Raw genomic sequence first — 19,240 nt, 5'->3', positions numbered from 1 at the left:
CAACACAGCTCCTAAAACGAGTCTCTTCAGCGTAGTAACATTATAAATGTTTTAATATAGTAGTCACAGTTAGATTTATAAGCCAGCTCAAACACTGAGATGATAAATATTTTAACTAGTGAATATATTTCACAGACTTGCCCCAGTTTCTATCCGCACCGCACTACAACACAATCATTCTTTCAATACTCACATATATCGTCTTCAGAAACCAGTCCGTCTTCCATCGTCGTCGGTCGACAGCGTGTTACGTCTCCAATGTGAGCATCTTCTAATATTAATCTAGTAGATCTTCATATTATTTTGTGATGTCCGGCTACGTTTCTGTGCGATTTTCTCTCAGCCGAGCTCAAGCCTGCCGCTTTGGGAAATGACGAATCCTACTGAAGCGAGCAAACGTTTGCCTCATGAATATTAATTACGCCATGCGGATATCTGTTCGCTTTCCTCCAATGGCGAACGTTGTGAATTTAAATATTAACCAGTCACTTCCAATGGCGTGCATTTAGTTATGAATATTGAATTAAATGCGTAGACGTCACTTGTGACGCTCCAATGGTGAAAGGCTACTTATGAATATTTAACATGTTTGATGTAACTTTACTCTCAAGCAGGAAAATAACATGACAGCTTATTATATACAGTCAAAGACGCGCGCTTTGTCATGTTAAATAAGAAAACGCCATTTATGTTTTTATCTTACTATCTTAATCAGATAGTTCACCCAATTTCCTCCATTTGTTCCAAACCTGTTTGAGTTTCTTCTGTTGAGCACAAAGGAAGATATTCAGAAGAATGTTGAGGGAAAACAGCCATTGACTTCCATACTTCCCTACTATGGATGTCAATGGCTGCTTTTCCATCATTTACCTACATTTTTTGTTTTGTGTTCATCATAACTAAGAAACTCAAGAAAAGTTTACCACCACTTGAGTGTGTGTAAAGGGTGAGAAGGTTTAGATTTTGGGTGAGCAATCCTTTTTAGTTTGTATACAATTATACTTATTTTTATGAAGTAATAAAAAATCAGATTTAACTTAAGCATGTTTAGCTACTTAAAGAGATAGTTCAGCCCAAAGGTAGAAATTTAGCTATCATTACCTCCTTTTGTTCCACCTGTTTGTTTCTTTCTGCTGTTGAACACAAAGGAAGATATTCAGAAGAATGTTGAGGGGAAAAAAACAGCCATTGACTTCTATGGTATGTTTTATTCCTACTATGGATGTCAATGCTTTTTTCCAACATTTACCTACATTTTTTGTTTTTTGTTCAACATGTAAACTTAAGAAAAGTTTACAACCAGTTGAGTGTGTGTAAACAGTGAGAAGGTATAATTTTTTTGGGTGAACTATCCCTTGAAGTTTGTATTATACTTATTTTTTATTGGGTAAAAAAAAAAATCTGATTTAATTTAAGCATCTTAAAGAGATAGTTCACCCCAAAAATAGAAATTGAGTTATTATTACCTCCATTTGTTCCATGTTTGAAGTTCTTTCTGCTGTTAAACCCAAAGGAAGATATTCAGAAGAATGTTGAGGGGGGAAAAAACAGCCATTGAATTTAGTATGTTTTATTCCTACTACACTGCTGAAAAAAACCCGCTTAAACCAGCCTAGGCTGGTTGGCTGGTTTTAGCTGGTCGTCCAGTTTAGATGGGTTTTAGCTGTTTTCAGGCTAGCTTCCAGCCATTTCCAGCATGGTCTTATAGCTGGTCCGGCTGGAAAATCCCCATCTAAAACCAGATTGACCTGCCTGGTTTAAGTTGGACATAGCTGGTTTTGGCTGGGCTCACAGTACAAACTAGACTGGTCAAGCTGGTTTTAGCTGGTCATATATCCCAGCCTGACCAGCTAAGACCAGACTGGAAATGGCCAAATGCCCTCTCAAACCAGGCTGGTCGACCAGCTAAAACCAGCTAACCAGCTTAGGCTGGTTTTAGCTTTTTTTTTTCAGGAGGATGTCAATGAAAACATTTACCTGTTTTGTGTTTAACATGGAGAAACTTACGAAAAGTTTACAACCACTTAAGAGTTTGTAAACGGTGAGAAGGTCTTAACTTTGGAATGAACTACCCTTCAAGTTTGTATTCAATTATACAATTTTTTATGTAAGTGTGTAAAATATTTCTGGTTTAATTTAAGCATAAGCATCTTAAAGAGATAGGTTACCCCAAAAACAGAAATTTAGCAAACATTTCCTCCATTTGTTTCATACCTGTTTGAGTTTCTGTCTCCTGTTGAACTCAAAGGACGATATTTAGAAGAATGTTGAGGATTAATGATTTTTGATTTAATTTAAGCATCTGAAAGACATAGTTCATGCCCAAAAATAGAGGTTTAGTTATCATTTCCTCCATTTCTTCCATCTCTGTTTGAGTTTCTGCTGTTGAACACAAAGGAAGATATTCAGAGAAATGTTGAGGGGGGAAAAACAGCCATTGACGTCCATCTGTTTTATTCCTACTATATGGATGTCAATGTCTGCTTTTCCCCAACATTTACCTAAATTTCTTGCTTTGTGTTCATCATAACAAAGAAACTCAAGAAACATTTACAACTGAGTGTGCGTAAACAGTGAGAAGGTCTTATTTTCTTTGGGATGAACAGTACCATTAAGTTATTTTTATGTAAACGTAACAATTAAACTTATTTTTTGATGTTAAAAATCTTTTAAGGAAATAATATTTCTGCTTTAATTTACGCAACAAACGCTAATCTTATTGGTAATGAGTGACATGCAATAATCATCTACATACTATGAAATTTTATAGGCTTGTTTGCTCATAGTATTATTCAATCTCGTATTTTAATCTTCATTAAATTCATTACTCGTTGTTATCAGTGACAGCTGAATCTTCATGCATCAAATTTCTTTCAGTTTCACCTTTGTTGTGTAACAAAAGGCTATTGAGATTCTTTGTCTGCTGACTTTAGGTAAACCAACACGAATGCTGAGCAAATGTTGTCCTGTTTGAACAAAGAAAGAAAACAAAGCTGTCACTTTATTATGAGCATCGTCCACTAGAGAGAGCTGCAGACTCACTTGTGTGTTATGATGACAGATTTCTAAAAAGCTTCACCTCAATTCATCGCACTGGAAAGGGAAGGTCAAGAAGAGTTTAAATATTCTAGTCGATATCAGTACAGTAGATGTGCACAGCTCATAAGCTGCACATTGTAAAAATATAAGCCATGTATAATACACTCACCGGCCACTTTATTAGGTACACCTGTCCAACAGTTCATTAAAGCAAATTTCTAATCAGCCAATCACATGGCAGCAACTCAATGCATTTAGCAGGGTTAAACGCTAAGGATTTTTTATACGGGTCCGATCGGGCCATTGGTTGAGATTTTTACTTGCCCTGCCAAAATTTTCACTGGCCCCACCAAAAAAAAAAAAAAAAAAACAAACTAAAAAGTTAATAGCTTTTTCTTAGCCACATATTTTAAAAAATGGCAAAATTATGCCTGTGAATCTAGAATTTAAACATTTTAAATATGTTAATAAATGTATAATGAGCAAAATGCTAATGAATTATTTAATTAATGCTAATGACATTTATGCTAATGAAACAGCAGTATTAAAATGTGCTGGTATTTTAATGCAATTCTAAATAATTTTTATAAAAATGGCTTGCCAAACTGACAACAGTTTTTTTTTTTTTTTTCAGTTTCTTAATTTTGTTACCATGTAATTGTCTGCTTCTAAGACTTTAGAAACAGACATTTTCTTTTAGCCTCATTGTTTAATTTTGCCGCCATGTTGCCATCTTTTCGCTGTACTGGTTGTTACCACGCGTTACCACGTTACAAAAAAAAAAAAAAAAAAAAAAAAAAAACGTCCTCAACGTTACTGGCCGATAGGGGCCAGTAACAATCCTGTCTACTGTCCCAAGTGTCTTTCACACTGGCCCCGGGCCACCAGACAGTCCTTATTGTTGAGCCCTGTTTAGGCATGTAGACATGGTCAAGACGATCTGCTGCAGTTCAAACCGAGCATTAGAATAGGGAAGAAAGCTGATTTAAGTGACGTTGAACGTGGCATGGTTGTTGAGGCGGTACGAGCTGGTCTGAGTATTTCAGAAACTGCTGATTTATTTGGATTTTCACGCACAACCATCAGAATTTGGCATTAACAATATGAAAACATGGATCCATCCTAACCTGTATCAACGGTTCAGGCTGGTGGTGGTGGTGTAATGGTGTGGGGGATATTTTCTTGGCACACTTTGGGCCCATTAGTACCAACAGATCATCTTGTCAACGCCACAGCCTACCTGAGTATTGTTGCTGACCATGTCCATCCCTTTATGACCACAGTGTACTCATCTTCTGATGGCTACTTCCAGCAGGATAAAGCACCATGTCATAAAGCTCAAATCATCTCAGACTGGTTTCTTGAACATGACAATAAATTCATAGTACTAAAATGACCTCCACAGTCACCAGATCTCAATCCAATAGAGCACCTTTGGGATGTGGTGGAATAGGAGATTCGCATCATGAATGTGCAGCCGACAAATCTGCAGCAATGATGTGATGCTATCATGTCAATATAGACCAAAATCTGTGAGGAATATTTCCAGTACCTTATTGAATCTGTGCCACAAATTTCTGAAGGAAAAAAGGGGTCTAACCTGTTACTAGTAATGTGTACCTAATAAAGTGGCCAGTGAGTGCATATTCCTCGTGTGTTATCAGTATGTGTACATTGCTGTGTCAAAACAGTCACTGAGGAAATAAAACAGAGTTCTTTCCAAAAAAAAAAAAGCTCCGATCACACCAGCAGAGGGAGACAGAGAGACTGTTTTCTACACAGTAGGCTAATATTTGAGAGCACATGAGGGAAAAAATAGACAAATGCCGTCAGCTCATTTCTATAAATGGAGAAAATAGAGGAAGTATTGGATCACAAAACACTCGAGCAGCTATGATGAAATTTCTGGAAATTAAAAGGTCAAAAGGCCAACATAAGCCATAGAAAATATATGTTGCTGTGAGATTTTAAGACTTTTGACATGACAAAATCTTCAACATTGGTCAGTTTTTGAGTGTGTGTGTGTGTGTGTAATTGCGGTGAGGGTGCAGTCCTGCAGATCACTTCCACATTTTAATATTATAAAGCAAGAAGCGGAACCGATTATTTACCAGCCCATGTTCACACACACACTAATATTATTTTTGTGGTGTCCCCTATCTGTGGCGTAAACATACAGCTGAAGTCAGAGTTATTAGCCCCTTGAATATTTTTTACCCCCAATTTCTGTTTTACAGAGAGCAGATTTTCTCAACACATTTCTAAACATAATAGTTTTAATAACTCATCTCTAATAACTGATTTATTTTATCTTTGCCATGATGACAGTAAATAATATTTGACTAGATATTTTTCAAGACACTTCTATACAGCTTAAAGTGACATTTAAAGGCTTAACTAGGTTATTTAGGTTAACTAGGCAGGTTAGGGTAATTAGGCAAGTTATTGTATAATGATGGTTTGTTCTGTATACTATTAGAAACAATATATAGCTTAAAGGGGCTAATAATTTTGACCTTAAAATTGTGTTTAAAAAATAAAAAACTGCTATCATTTTAGTGAAATAAAACAAATAAGACTTTCTCTACAAGAAAAAATATTATCAGACATACTGTGAAAATGTCCTTGCTCTGTTAAACATCATTTGGGAAATATTAAAAAAGAAGAAAAAAACAATTCAATAGCGGCTAATAATTCTGACTCTGTAACTGTATTTTCCTAACTGTATTTCCACACATTTGTCAGGTTTTTGTTCTCAGAAACTAAAACTAGAACTAAGAGCGTCAAGCGTGAGTAAATGACCACAGAATTTTCATTTCTGGGTGAACTTGCTTTTGAAATCCAAATCCTCTAAAGCAGTGGTTCTCAAACTGTGGTACGTGTACCACGAGTGGTACGCAGGCTTCCTTCTAGTGGTACGCGGAGGAATGAAATATGTCATGTACATGCTACACACATTTCAAAATTTATCAAAAATGATGTATATAATATGTCATATAGCCTATATTTCTGATGTAATCTGCCACATTTTTTAACTGTGCAGAGTTGTATCTGCTTTATTGGGCCTAATGCGCTACTTTATTTCAATACTCCTCATTTTGGTGGTACTTGGAGAGACAATTTCTTTTCTGAGGTGGTACTTGATGAAAACTTGTTTGAGAACCACTGCTCTAAAGCACAGGTGTCAAACTCAGTTCTAAAAGGGCCGCAGCTCTGCACAGTTTAGTTCCAACCCTAATTAAACACACCTGATCAAACTAATTGAGTCCTTCAGGCTTGTTTTAAACCTACAGGTAAGTGTGTTGGAGCAGGGTTGGAACTAAACTGTGCAGGGCTTCGGCCCTCCAGGAATTGAGTTTGACACCCCTGCTCTAAAGGATTGTTAGTCTGCATTATTCAGGGCAACCGGAGCCGGGAACACTTCCCAAAAGACATCATTTGTACGGCATCTGCGCTTATGTTAGTCTGTTTTAATTATTCCCGAGGTTTCCATAATCCTGGACCAAGCCGTATCCAGATCAGCTGCTGTGGTGGTCATGGAGGATTGGAGAGCATGAGACTGTTTCCTGTAAGACCCCAGTGACAGACGAGTCTTCGCATTGATCCTGAAGGGCCAGCCTATACACCAGCCAGTGACCTCTCCCACCTGCAGCTTCTCCACGATGGGCGTCCAGTGTTCTCCAGAGCCTAGACCGCAGCTCTGCACAAGAAGTTTGGTCATAGGAGAACTGGTCGTGCTTAACTGAGTTTTTTTTTCCCTTCACTTTCGTCAATTGGTGAAGTTTGTTCCTCTCCTCTGTCAACACTGGCTTGCTTAGTTCGGGACTTGAGGAGCTGCACATCAATGGATTTGCTCATCGTAATGCAAATTTGTACGTTCGAGACACAGCTGTATCTTTTGTCTAATAAACGGCTGGGTGATTCTGTCGAGCAAGACCTGGAAACAAGATTTTCCAACTAAACCTTTAATGACAGTTTCTTTTTTTACTAAAAGCACTGCCCTTAAATTGTGTATTTAACTGAGTGCCAGGCTGCAGTAGTCCAGATTTTTTGATGAACGACATGATAATATCGAGTTCTCATTAAAGGATCCTGCTTTGAAGATACCCGAAAAATTCTCCTGGTCTGTCTCTTCTTCAGTTCGCAACAACTCCATTTAATGGCATCATATAAACGTATAAAGAACAGCCATATATATATATATATATATATATATATATATATATATATATATATATATATATATATATATATAAAACACATTCTGTTTGAGTAAACTCTGAACTGACCAAATATTTGTACACCAGTGTATATATTTATAGTGTATATACACAGCTTGAACACTGCATGTTGCAGCTGTTAAACATTGTGAATGTTTCATTGATTTCATTTTAAATCTACACAAAATTCCTCTAAATTAATTATTTATAAATGAAAGGAGCTAATAAACCTACAACTAAAATGACTATTCATGATGAAAATCATTGTTAAATACATTTATTCCCAAAATTTTGCATATTTTATTAACTAATGAAACTTTGATAACCTTTGACACAAAAAAAAATAGATTTTTGTACTCTCTTTGGTATTCATTTTATTAACAATGCCGAAAATCATTGTTAAAAACACCCCACCAAATTTTTTTAGCACATTTTATTAATTAATGCAAACTTAATAATGTTTGAAAAAAAAAAAAAAATATATATATATATATATATACACATTTTTGTACTCTGTATGATATTCATTTTTAACAATGACTATTCATGATAAAAGTCATTGTGACCCCCCCCCCCCCAAAAAAAAAACCATTAGATATTTTATTAATAATGCGACTTTGATAACCTTTGAAACATAAAAATTTATTTGTTTACTCTTAATTTTTGTTAACGATGACTATTCATGATGAAAGGCAATGTTAAAAACGTTTTTTTCCCCAAACTTTAGCATATTTTATTAATGAATGCAACTCTGATAACCTTTGAAATATATAAATTACATGTGTTTTACTCTGTATTGTATTATTTTGTTTAACAATGACTATTCATGATGAAAATCATTGTTAATAACGTATTCCACCCAAAATGTAGCATATTTGATTATTAATGCAACCTTAATAACGTTTAAAACAAAAAACAAACTACATTTTTGTTCACTCTATGGTATTCATTTTATAAACAATGACTATTCACGATGAAAGTTTTTGTTAATACCCCCCCCCCCCCAGAATTTAGCATATTTTATTAATTAATTATTTAATGCAACTCTGATAACCTTTGAAACTTATAAATGACATGTTCTGTGTTCTGTATGGTTTTATTTTTTTAACAAGGACTATTCATGATGAAAATCATTGTTAAAAATATTTTTCCCCAAAATCAAGCATATTTTATTATAAACTAATGAAACTTTGATAATCTTTGAAACATAAAATTGTATTTGTTTACTCTGTATGGTATTAAATTTAACAATGACTATTCATGATGAAAGGCAATATTAAAAACATTTGTTCTTTCCAAAAATTGGTATATTTTATTAATTAATGCAACTTTAAATACCTTTAAAACCTTTTTTTTGTAGTGTGTATGGTATTAATTTTGTTTAACAATGACTATTCATGATGAAAATCATTGTTAATAACAATTTCACCAAAATGTAGAATATTTGATTAAATAATGCAACTCTGATAACCATTGAAACCTAAAAGTTCCATGTTTTGTGCTCTGTATGGTATTATGTTGTTTAACAGTGACTATTCATGATGAAAATCATTGTCAAAAACATTTCTCCCCTAAAACATTAGATATTTTATTAAGTAATGCAACTTTGATAACCTTTGAAAGCTATTTTTTTTGTACTGTGTATGGTCTTAATTTTGTTTAACAATGACTATTCATGATGAAAATCATTGTTAAAAACATTTTCCTCCCAAATTTAGCATATTTTACTAATTAATGCAACTTTGATATCATTTAAATGACATTTATTTACTGTACTCCATATGGTATTGATACTTGACATAAAGCCTCAAAGACAAGTGAATATTAAAGACATTTTGTCTTTATTAAAACATGCTTTGCAAAGCAATTATTTCCCATTTTTGTTGCACATTTAATATGCATTTCGATTAAAACGAAACATAAAATTAGTCCAGTTAGTAAATGCAATTAACACGTACTGCGAGACAATAAATCCACCAGCCTCTTCAACAGTAAACAATTCAAAGTAAACAATCGTTTTAAATTTGTTCTTAAGCTTTGTTTCAGACAGACATCAAACACGAATATATCAGAACATTAATAACTTAAATATTAAGCATTTCAATGGTGGCCATGTTATTTACAACATAATGTTCAAATAAGCTACAGTTAGCATTAAATGATACAAAAAGGATAGGAAATTAGCGAATGAAACGCTAGAGAAATGAGTGCGCAATGGACAGACAACTAAAAACGAGTCTCATTATACTTTATATCAAGCACTATTTACAAGTAAGTTCATATATTACACAATCGGTACCGCAAAACACTTCTTAACGTGGGAGTATTCACAAAACTTTTAAGTAAAACCAACTTGAGGTTGTTATCGACTAAGTTGATTTTTCCACATAGTCTGTAACCACTTCCTCATGATTTATAAATGGCCTGCTAACTAGATCTGTGTGCGTAAAAGAAACTAAGGCTGATAATGTAGGCAGCAGGAAGTTGTATCTGCAGATTATTAATAGACTGAAGAAGGAACTACTTCAGTAAGACATAGATTGAGGAACAGACTTTTTAAACTAACAGTGTTTGCACGAGTGTGTGCCTTTTCGCAGTCAAGCACCTTCAAAACATAAAAAAAGTCAATTGAATTAAATACACTACACTACTGTTGAAAATACGGGGTTTGAAAGGTTTAATTTAATATAAACAAATGCTTTTATCCAACAAAGACATGTCACATTGATCAAACTACATTTATAAAGCTGCAAAAACATTTATATTTTGTTTGTCCTCAAATAATAAGCATTTTTGATCACATCATTTAATATCAGTTTCAGGAATTAAATCATTTCTAAAACTTAGAAGTTATTTTAAACATTGAAATATAGGATTATTGCAGATTCTACTGTGTTTTTGCTATGGTGAGAATTCTTTCATTCTTTCAGTATAATTCTTGTATTGTTTTTTTTTTAGGTTGTTCAGACGAAAAACAGCCTTCAGGCTAATTCTGGTGCATTGGCAGAAAATGCTAATTAATGTACACTGTCCCTGCCAAAAAAACAAATAAATAAATAAAAATAAGCATTAAAAACATCGTACACAACCCCATGCTTTTAAACAGTAGTTTAATCTTGAATATTTCACGTAGATTTGAGGATATTATTTAAGATTAGGTAGTTTATGACAGAGTGATAATCCCAGCAGGCACACAACATCATAAAACGTTAATACTAGGTTAGATTTAGGGCATGACGTCAGGTGACCAAAATTCAGTAAGTGTCTAAGGACAACATTATTTTGATGCTAATAACGATGTCAAATTACATTGATGTTTGGTTGATTTTAGGTTGGAAAGTGACCAAAATTTTACGTTGAGCCAACATCTTAAACTAATGTCATATTGACATCAAATACCAGCATTTATTCGTCAGGTCTGGCAAACAAAATCCAATTTCAGACTAAAGTGACTAAAATCTTACTTCGGGCCAATATCTTAAACAAACATCAAAATTTTTCGTTATTTCTTCAGGTATGGCAACCAAAATCCAACATCTGATAGACGTCATAGTGGTTTCGTCCACACAACGTCAAGCTGTAACATCATTAGACGTTGATATTTGGTTGATTTTAGGTTGCGTTGGAAAGTGACTAAAATCTTACTTCGGGCCAATATCATAAACCAACGTCAAAATGACGTTTACATTTATTTCTTCAGGTATGGCAACCAAAATCCAATGTCTGATAGACGTCATAGTGGTAACGTCCACACAACGTCAAGCTGTAACATTATTAGACGTTGATATTTGGTTGATTTTAGGTTGTGTTGGAAAGTGACTCAAACCCAATATCTAGCCAACATCTTAAACTAACATCATATTTACGTCAAATACTGACCTTTATTCGTCAGGTATGGCAACCAAAATCCAACATCTGATAGACGTCATAGTGGTTTCGTCCACACAACGTCAAGCTGTAACATCATTAGACGTTGATATTTGGTTGATTTTAGGTTGTGTTGGAAAGTGACTAAAATTTTACTTCGGGCCAATATCTTAAACGTCAAAATGATGTTTACATTTATTTCTTCGGGTATGTCAACCAAAATCCAATGTCTGATAGACATCAAAGTGGTAACATCCACACAACGTCAAGCTGTAACATCATTAGACGTTGATATTTGGTTGATTTTAGGTTGTGTTGGAAAGTGACTAAAATCTTACTTCGGGCCAATATCATAAACCAACGTCAAAATGACGTTTACATTTATTTCTTCAGGTATGGCAACCAAAATCCAATGTCTGATAGACGTCATAGTGGTAACGTCCACACAACGTCAAGCTGTAACATTATTAGACGTTGATATTTGGTTGATTTTAGGTTGTGTTGGAAAGTGACTAAAATCTTACTTCAGGCCAATATCATAAACCAACGTCAAAATGACGTTTACATTTATTTCTTCAGGTATGGCAACCAAAATCCAACATCTGATAGACGTCATAGTGGTTTCGTCCACACAACGTCAAGCTGTAACATCATTAGACGTTGATATTTGGTTGATTTTAGGTTGTGTTGGAAAGTGACTAAAATCTTACTTCGGGCCAATATCTTAAACGTCAAAATGATGTTTACATTTATTTCTTCAGGTATGGCAACCAAAATCCAATGTCTGATAGACATCAAAGTGGTAACGTCCACACAACGTCAAGCTGTAACATCATTAGATGTTGATATTTGGTTGATTTAAGGTTGTGTTAGAAGTGAGCAAAATCCAACGTCGAGCCAACATCTTAAACTAACGTCATATTGACGTCAAATACAGACATTTATTCGTCAGGTATGGCAACCAAAATCCAACATCTGATAGACGTCATAGTGGTAACGTCAACACAACATCAAGCTGTAACATCATTAGACGTTGATATTTGGTTGATTTTAGGTTGTGTTGGAAAGTGACTAAAATCTTACTTCGGGCCAATATCATAAACCAACGTCAAAATGACGTTTACATTTATTTCTTCAGGTATGGCAACCAAAATCCAATGTCTGATAGACGTCATAGTGGTAACGTCCACACAACGTCAAGCTGTAACATTATTAGACGTTGATATTTGGTTGATTTTAGGTTGTGTTGGAAAGTGACTAAAATCTTACTTCGGGCCAATATCTTAAACGTCAAAATGATGTTTACATTTATTTCTTCAGGTATGGCAACCAAAATGCAATGTCTGATAGACATCAAAGTGGTAACGTCCACACAACATCAAGCTGTAACATCATTAGATGTTGATATTTGGTTGATTTAAGGTTGTGTTAGAAGTGAGCAAAATCCAACGTCGAGCCAACATCTTAAACTAACGTCATATTGACGTCAAATACAGACATTTATTCGTCAGGTATGGCAACCAAAATCAAATATCTGATAGATGTCATAGTGGTAACGTCAACACAATGTCAAGCTGTAACATCATTAGATGTTGGTTTTAGGTTGGACATTGAGGTTGGATTCTCACGTCAATCTGATTTATATTTCCAAACAAAATGCAACATCCCCACAATGTTGGAGTACAACGTCAATCAGACATCATGTTGACATCCTGTGCCTGCTGGGATGTTTCATTTCATAAATGTAATCAAAATTCAATAAAAAAAACTATGAATGATTCAGAAAGAAGTGGCTTTCATTTAGGCGATTAAAGGAATAGTTCACCCAAAAACGAAAGTTAATCACTAATTCATCAGCCTTAAGTTGCTAAAAACAAAAGAAGATTTTTTAAAGAAAGTAGAAAACCTGTAACCATTGACTTTCATTCATAGTAGAAAAAAACTAATACCATGAAAAGGCAATGGTTACAGGATTTTAGCTTTCTTCCAAATAATCTTATTTTGTGTTCATCAGAGGAAAGAAACTCAACTGGTCTGGAACATGTAAAAAGTAAGTAAACTATGACAGAATTTTTAATTTTTGGGCGAACTATCCCTGTACACTCTAGTTGGCACTTTCTATTAGGTATTCATGTGCTATATATTTATACTGTGATAGTTGACAAGGCATTTTATAAACAAGTTACTTTAAGGTGCTATAATTGTATTATTATCACTGAAAATAGGGGTCTCAAGAAACACACTCGTCTCTTTGTCTTGGCTTGGTAAACAGTATCAGGAGAGCAGCCAATCTGAAAACTAGCCAAACAAACAAAACCCTTTCTCTCAGTGTATGGCTTAGCACATTTGGATTGGCTGAGACCGTTTTAATGGGTGGAGTTCGGGAATAAGGGAATGAGTGATCAGAATTAGCTTAGTTTAAGTTAGCAAAAAGCCTGCAACTGCTTGAAGCAGTTTTAAAACGAGAAATGAGCAAAACATGCAACTTTTAAAACCACTATCATATCTCTCCCAATTGATTTCTCCCTTTTACTAACTGCTTGCTAGCAACAAAAGAGCTTAATGACTGACATGTCACACAGTTGTCCACTCCTCCTTTTGCATAGGAGTTACAGTGCAGTTAGCATAAAAAGCTAACAATTCCCAATAGTGATTATGTGCACGTGATCAATGAGGGTTTGTGATCCTAAAAGGAAATCACATTTTATGTGTACAACAAATCGAACAAAAGTGCCTAATATCAAAAGATCAAAATATATGGGATATAAAAGAGAAATTGTAACTGTTCAACTGAAACAAGCTAAAACCACAGTACTCGACACAGCAGAAGGAATGCAAATTGGCTAGCAATTTTCATTTTTCACTACAACAGAACATGTAGCCCGTACAATTTTTGCTATTCTTTTACTTAGTTAGGAGAGAAACTAGTTTATCATCCTACCAGCAACTTGCAGTATCATCTTGTTCCTGGAGGGCCACTGTCCTGCAGAGTTTAACTCTAATTAAACACACCTGAACCAAGGCAAGCCTGCAGCCATTAGCCAAGAACATAATCACTAAAGGCATGGTCACACTAGAGTTTGAGCGTGCAAAATTCTGTCGTACGGTGCTGTTAAAAGAGGCGGGATTAAACAAGACGATTAAATACTTAAAAAGCGAGCGATTGGTCAATTTTTTTTTTACATTTCTGTCCAGAGAGGTCATGTTTTGATCTTCTATTAGTCTCATGCAATCACGTGATGCGATTTCACAAGTCAGAGTTCAGCAAGCTGGAACTTTGCAAAGCAGCAAATTTGCGAAACTTGCAGCACAAGCTTGCGTTTCCGATCTGTGGTATTTGTATGCGTATGATTGGAATTCTATGGGAGGAAAAGTGCAGTGTTACAGCGGCTTAAAGCTAACACTGACATTTTTGCGTTATGTAGGGAAGGACACCAGACCCCATGTGATTGGCTGCGAGGTGCCTCACATGATCCAATTTAGTCATCACAATTTTTACAATAGTATAATGTAACCCCACCGGTCCTACGCCACCCAACCTGCTCCGAGCTGGTATTGAACCGGCGACTTTCCGCATGGGAGTCGGTTGCTCTAACAAGGACGACAAAGTCCACTGCCCCTAGAGTCTGTCGCTAGAGCAACTTTAGAGGTCAGAGAAGTGAGGTTTACCTGCACAGCAATTCATTAGCTGGCCTCTGTTACACTCACCCCCCTAAACCTCACTCTCATCCGGGTCACGGCACCAATGTAACCCCACCTTGTCCTATACCACCCAACCCGCTCCAAGCTGGTATCAAAACGGCGACCTTCCGCATGGGAGTGGGTTGCTCTAACAAGGAGGATATAGACCATGGCCCCTAACGTCTATCGATTGAGCAACTTTACAGGTCAGAGGAGTGGACCTTCCCATCTCCCAACATTAAGACATGCTGTGCTTCAGACACATTGTCGGAAGTAGAAATTTCATTAGTGAAATGTCTAACTTCTGACTTTCCAGTCGATTGTGCACACAGTTGTATTTTCAGAACATAAAACGTGAATATTTCATAACATGTCATGTTGATATGGCTAAACCAAATAGAACAAAAATGCTTGTTGTCCTTTAAAAAAAAGTAAATGCACTAAAATTTAGGTCTGCATTGCAGACCATATTGAGCGCGGGTTAATTTTTCTGTTTAATTTGAACAGGTGTGAGTGGTCAGACGATAGACTCAGCGGGAAGCTTATAGTGAATAAATAGAGGGAGCGGAAATAAAACCCAGCTGGAGTGGGAATGAAATAACAGTCCTGCGCAGACCTTAATACTAAAAAGCGATATCATCTAAAAAATAGCCTTTACTGGTGGGGTTCCGCACATCTTTTGTGCTATAAAAATACTTAAGGGTTTATTTTTACATGTTTTGTGCCAATCTCACTGAAATAGAACTAGTCGCCATCTATAAAGTGACGTCAAATTAAGAGATTTCCTGAGGTCAGAGTTCTTGGATCTGCCCCAAGTTCACAGGTTGGATGTCAGACTTCAAGCGACATTGTAGGTCAGGGATGTCCAAACTCGGCGGAGGGTCAGTGTCCTGCATAGCTTAGCTACAACTTCCTTCAACTTCCTACATGAAAGTTTCTTGTATATCTAGAACTAGCTTAATAAGCTGGTTGAAGTGTGTCTAATTGGGGTTGGAACTAATCTCTGCAGGACACTGGCCCTTCAGGACCAAGTTGGGTATCCCTTTTCAAAATGTTATTTTAAAGTAGAAAGTAGAACAACTTTCAACAACAATCGTGGATCAGCTAATCCAGCTTTTTAGACTGACCTGAGAAACGTTGTTGGACTTGCAGGCAAGTGAAGGAAAGTGGAAATCCAGGAGCAGGATCAGATGCCCTTGATGCATCTGCTACATTAGCACACACTGTTGAAGCTACACATCTACTTTAGCTAGCTAACCTGGCCTAGCGAGGTTTAAAAAGTAGCTCTGGGATTAGAAAATGGAGAGGGGTAAGTTCTTGATTTGATCATTTTCATACTGTGTATTGCATTTTCAGCATGGATCATCCCTACAGGTTCTGTCCACCAACACTTACCATTACAAACTTAATCTCTTGCTGCCCTTTGGATCTTTAAAGCTTCTGGCTTCCTTTAGGAACTGATCGGCTTTCCTAAGCTTCTCCATGGCTGCAGCTAGCAGCATCTCTGGGCTTGCTTCCTCCTTGTCTTCACTCTGTCCGGTCGCGATTGCATTCAGCAGCTCTCCCGTCTTTTCAATCTCAATAGACACTTTGCTTTGTAAGACCTTGAGCTCACTTCCTTGTGGTTTTCCCTTGCTTTCCATTCTCTCGGTGCTCTCAGAAAGAAGGTCTCCAAGGGATGCAGAACGACCCTTGGAGGAGGGACTGAGAGGCAAAGTGCGGGACATGGACTTGTTGGAGCATTGGTTTGGGGTTGGATGTGCACTGAGAACTGAGGTCTCTGGGGTGACGGACGGAGTTTCTAACGATGGGTCCTCCAAACTCTCGGCTTTGCTGTCAGATGGTTCTAGATCATCCTCGCTGGTCTCCAAATCTAATCCCTGGGAGCTTCCTTTGAGCTTTGTGGAGGATGGCGTAACTTGGTCACCGGTCTCAGACTCCTCTCCTGAGTGCTGTCCACTGTCTAAAGACTTCTCCTCCATTTCTTCACTTGAAACATCACCAACTGGCTCAGTTTTGTGATCTGGAATTGTCAATTTGGGATCGTCCTTTTTGAAAGACTGCTCCGAGACCTTATTCAAAGACACATTAGAAGAGTCCGAAAGGACCGGTTGGTCACCTTGGTGGGGAGTGTCCTCCTTTTTGTCTGGTGCCTTAATTGGCTTCTTCTTGGGTGGAGCAGGAGGCCCGGGACTCTTTTTAACAGATTCAGGTGTTGAACTTGGAGCTGGATTCAGCTGTTGTGGTTCTGTTGTGGTTGTAACTTCTTTAGTAATATCAGAGACCTTCTTTGCGCTTTTCGCTTCTTTTTCGGCATCTTTTGATACAACTACGGGTGAGTCCCACATCACTACTTGAGGTTTCATGACTTGTTTGGAAAGAATCAAGATTTCGACTTCTTCTGGTTTGTCCTGGTCCTCTTTCTCCTTTAAAGCTCCATTGACTTTAGTACCTGCATCATCGTCAACCTCCTCGTTTTTCTCTTGGGTTTCTTTTTGGTCTGTTGTGACTGTGGCTGTGGCTGGTGTTACCTGTTGGTTGGGTTTCATATGTTTCGAAGGTGGAGCTGGAGGCTGGACGCCCTTGTTGGATGGGGTTGATTCAGAATAGTCGGTGCTGTCTGCTTCAGACTCCAGAGAGATGCTAGGTTTGGACTTTTTGGATGGAGGCATCGGTGGCGTAACAATGTTCTTCTGTGGTGCAGGCTCCTCGTTTTTGGGCTCATCCTCTTTTATGCTTTCACTGGGTTTATTATCTTTTGATGGAGGCATGGGCGGCTTAACTTTCTTCTGGGGTGTGGGTTCCTCTTCAGCGTCCTCCTCCTGGATGTTGTTCAATGTTACGGCTGGTTTAGAAGTTTCAGTCTGTTTATCCCCTTCTTTATTCAAGGTATGGGTTCCATTGAGCATAGTAACCTCCCCATCAAGGTCTAGTCTCAACATTCCATCATTGGAAACATTTGCAACCTGTAAGAACACAAGCAATTGCATTTACATTTAGTCATTTAGCAGTCGCTTACAATTGTGGAGGCATTCAGCAATTCAACACAAAGAAGCAATACACAGAAGAAGTGCTAATTATACAAAGGAACTGTCAGTGTTCAGAGAATTAAAAGCTAGAGTAAGGAGGGGGGGGGGCCTATTGTTTAGTAATTCGTTCATTTACTTTTCGGCTTAGTCCCTTTATTATTCAGGGGTCAACACAGCGGAATGAACCGCCAACTTATCCAGCATATGTTCTACGCAGCAGATGCCCTTCCAGCTGCAACTCATCACTGGGAAACACCCATACACTCTTGCATTCACACCCACACACTATGACCAATTTAGTCCACTCAATTTCCCATAGGTGATGCAGTGACGCAGCGGGTAGCACGTTTGCCTCACAGCAAGAAGGTCGCTAGTTCGAGCGCTAGTTCGGCTGGGTCAGTTGGAATGATTCCCAGATTAATAAAGGGACTAATGATTGATTGAATTTCCCTATACTTCATGTCTTTGGACTGTGGGGGAAACCGAAGCACCTGGAAGAAACCCACGCGAACACACAGCATGCAAACTCCACACAGAAATGCCAACTGACCCAGTCAGGGCTCGAACCTTCTTGCTGTATGGTGACAACAACACCTATTTTTTTTTATTTGTTTATTTGTTTTTACTTATTATGTGCTTAGGGGATCAGGGAAGAGATGGGTTTTTAGTTATAGTTTGAATGATGCCAGTGAATCAGTGATATTGATGATAAAATATATTGGTGGAATACTGCACTTAGGGATTCATAATACTAAAACTTCCCACAAAAATATTAATCAGGCCAACCTTTTTTATCATTGTTATATTTCTTGAAAAACAAATCTGCAAATTAGAATAATTTATGAGGAATCGTGTGAGACAAAAGACTGAATCAATACTGCTAAAAATTCTCTTTTGACATTCCAATAAAAACAAACATAATTAATATTAAATAAAATTAATTAATTAATTAAGAAAAATGTAATAGACTGTATTCTTCAACTAACAAACACACAGTAAACAAATGCATGATCTTACTGATCCCCAAACATCTTAAAGATAGGCATGTAATCTAGGATTCCTTTAAATATTTATAAAAAATTCAGTGGTATTGATCAATTGGATATTTAATTGTGCATGCTGATTTCCTTTGTTTACATTTTTACATCAATTAACTCATGACTGAGTGCTTATTTAAAAGTCCATCTTTACAAATTACTGTTTGAAAAGTTTAAATGTAATCTCAGCAAAAACTCTACAATTGCATGACATTTTCCATTTATTAGTTTACTTATTAAAGGCAATAATTTAGCTTTTAGTGTTTAGATTTTTACTAGGATTAGATGATTTATATATAACTTTATATAACTATATATAACATATTTCTATTCATCACAAAACATTAATATTAGTAAATTGTATTGG

The 19,240-nt window shown here is 36.5% G+C and overlaps 2 protein-coding genes across 7 annotated transcripts in view; both read right to left on the bottom strand.

Moving 5' to 3' along the window:
- The window catches only part of ankdd1a (ankyrin repeat and death domain containing 1A), a 36,797-nt gene extending 36,407 nt beyond the window's left edge, over positions 1-390 (bottom strand). For 5 of the 6 annotated variants that reach the window (XR_012382487.1, XM_068222363.2, XM_073906991.1 and 2 more), the window contains exon 1: positions 194-390. Coding sequence is in view for 3 of the 6 variants with exons in the window: in XM_068222363.2 (XP_068078464.1) it covers positions 194-227 (34 nt within the window). In the remaining 3 variants the exon portion in view is untranslated. The remainder of the gene's footprint in view (positions 1-193) is intronic. The other variant, NM_001099248.2, reaches the window with a different exon arrangement.
- Positions 391-9,083: 8,693 nt separating this feature from the next.
- The window catches only part of plekho2 (pleckstrin homology domain containing, family O member 2), a 47,114-nt gene continuing 36,957 nt past the window's right edge, over positions 9,084-19,240 (bottom strand). Inside the window, exon 6 of the mRNA XM_002662752.8 lies at positions 9,084-17,773. Within this exon, the coding sequence (XP_002662798.3) occupies positions 16,205-17,773 (1,569 nt within the window). The 3' untranslated portion in view covers positions 9,084-16,204. The remainder of the gene's footprint in view (positions 17,774-19,240) is intronic.

Source organism: Danio rerio, chromosome 7 (assembly GCF_049306965.1).
Source record: "Danio rerio strain Tuebingen ecotype United States chromosome 7, GRCz12tu, whole genome shotgun sequence".
In the NCBI taxonomy this organism is placed as follows: Eukaryota; Metazoa; Chordata; class Actinopteri; order Cypriniformes; family Danionidae; genus Danio; species Danio rerio.
The sequence above is the reverse complement of the archived record's forward strand: the minus strand, read 5'-3'. Positions and strand labels throughout refer to the sequence as shown.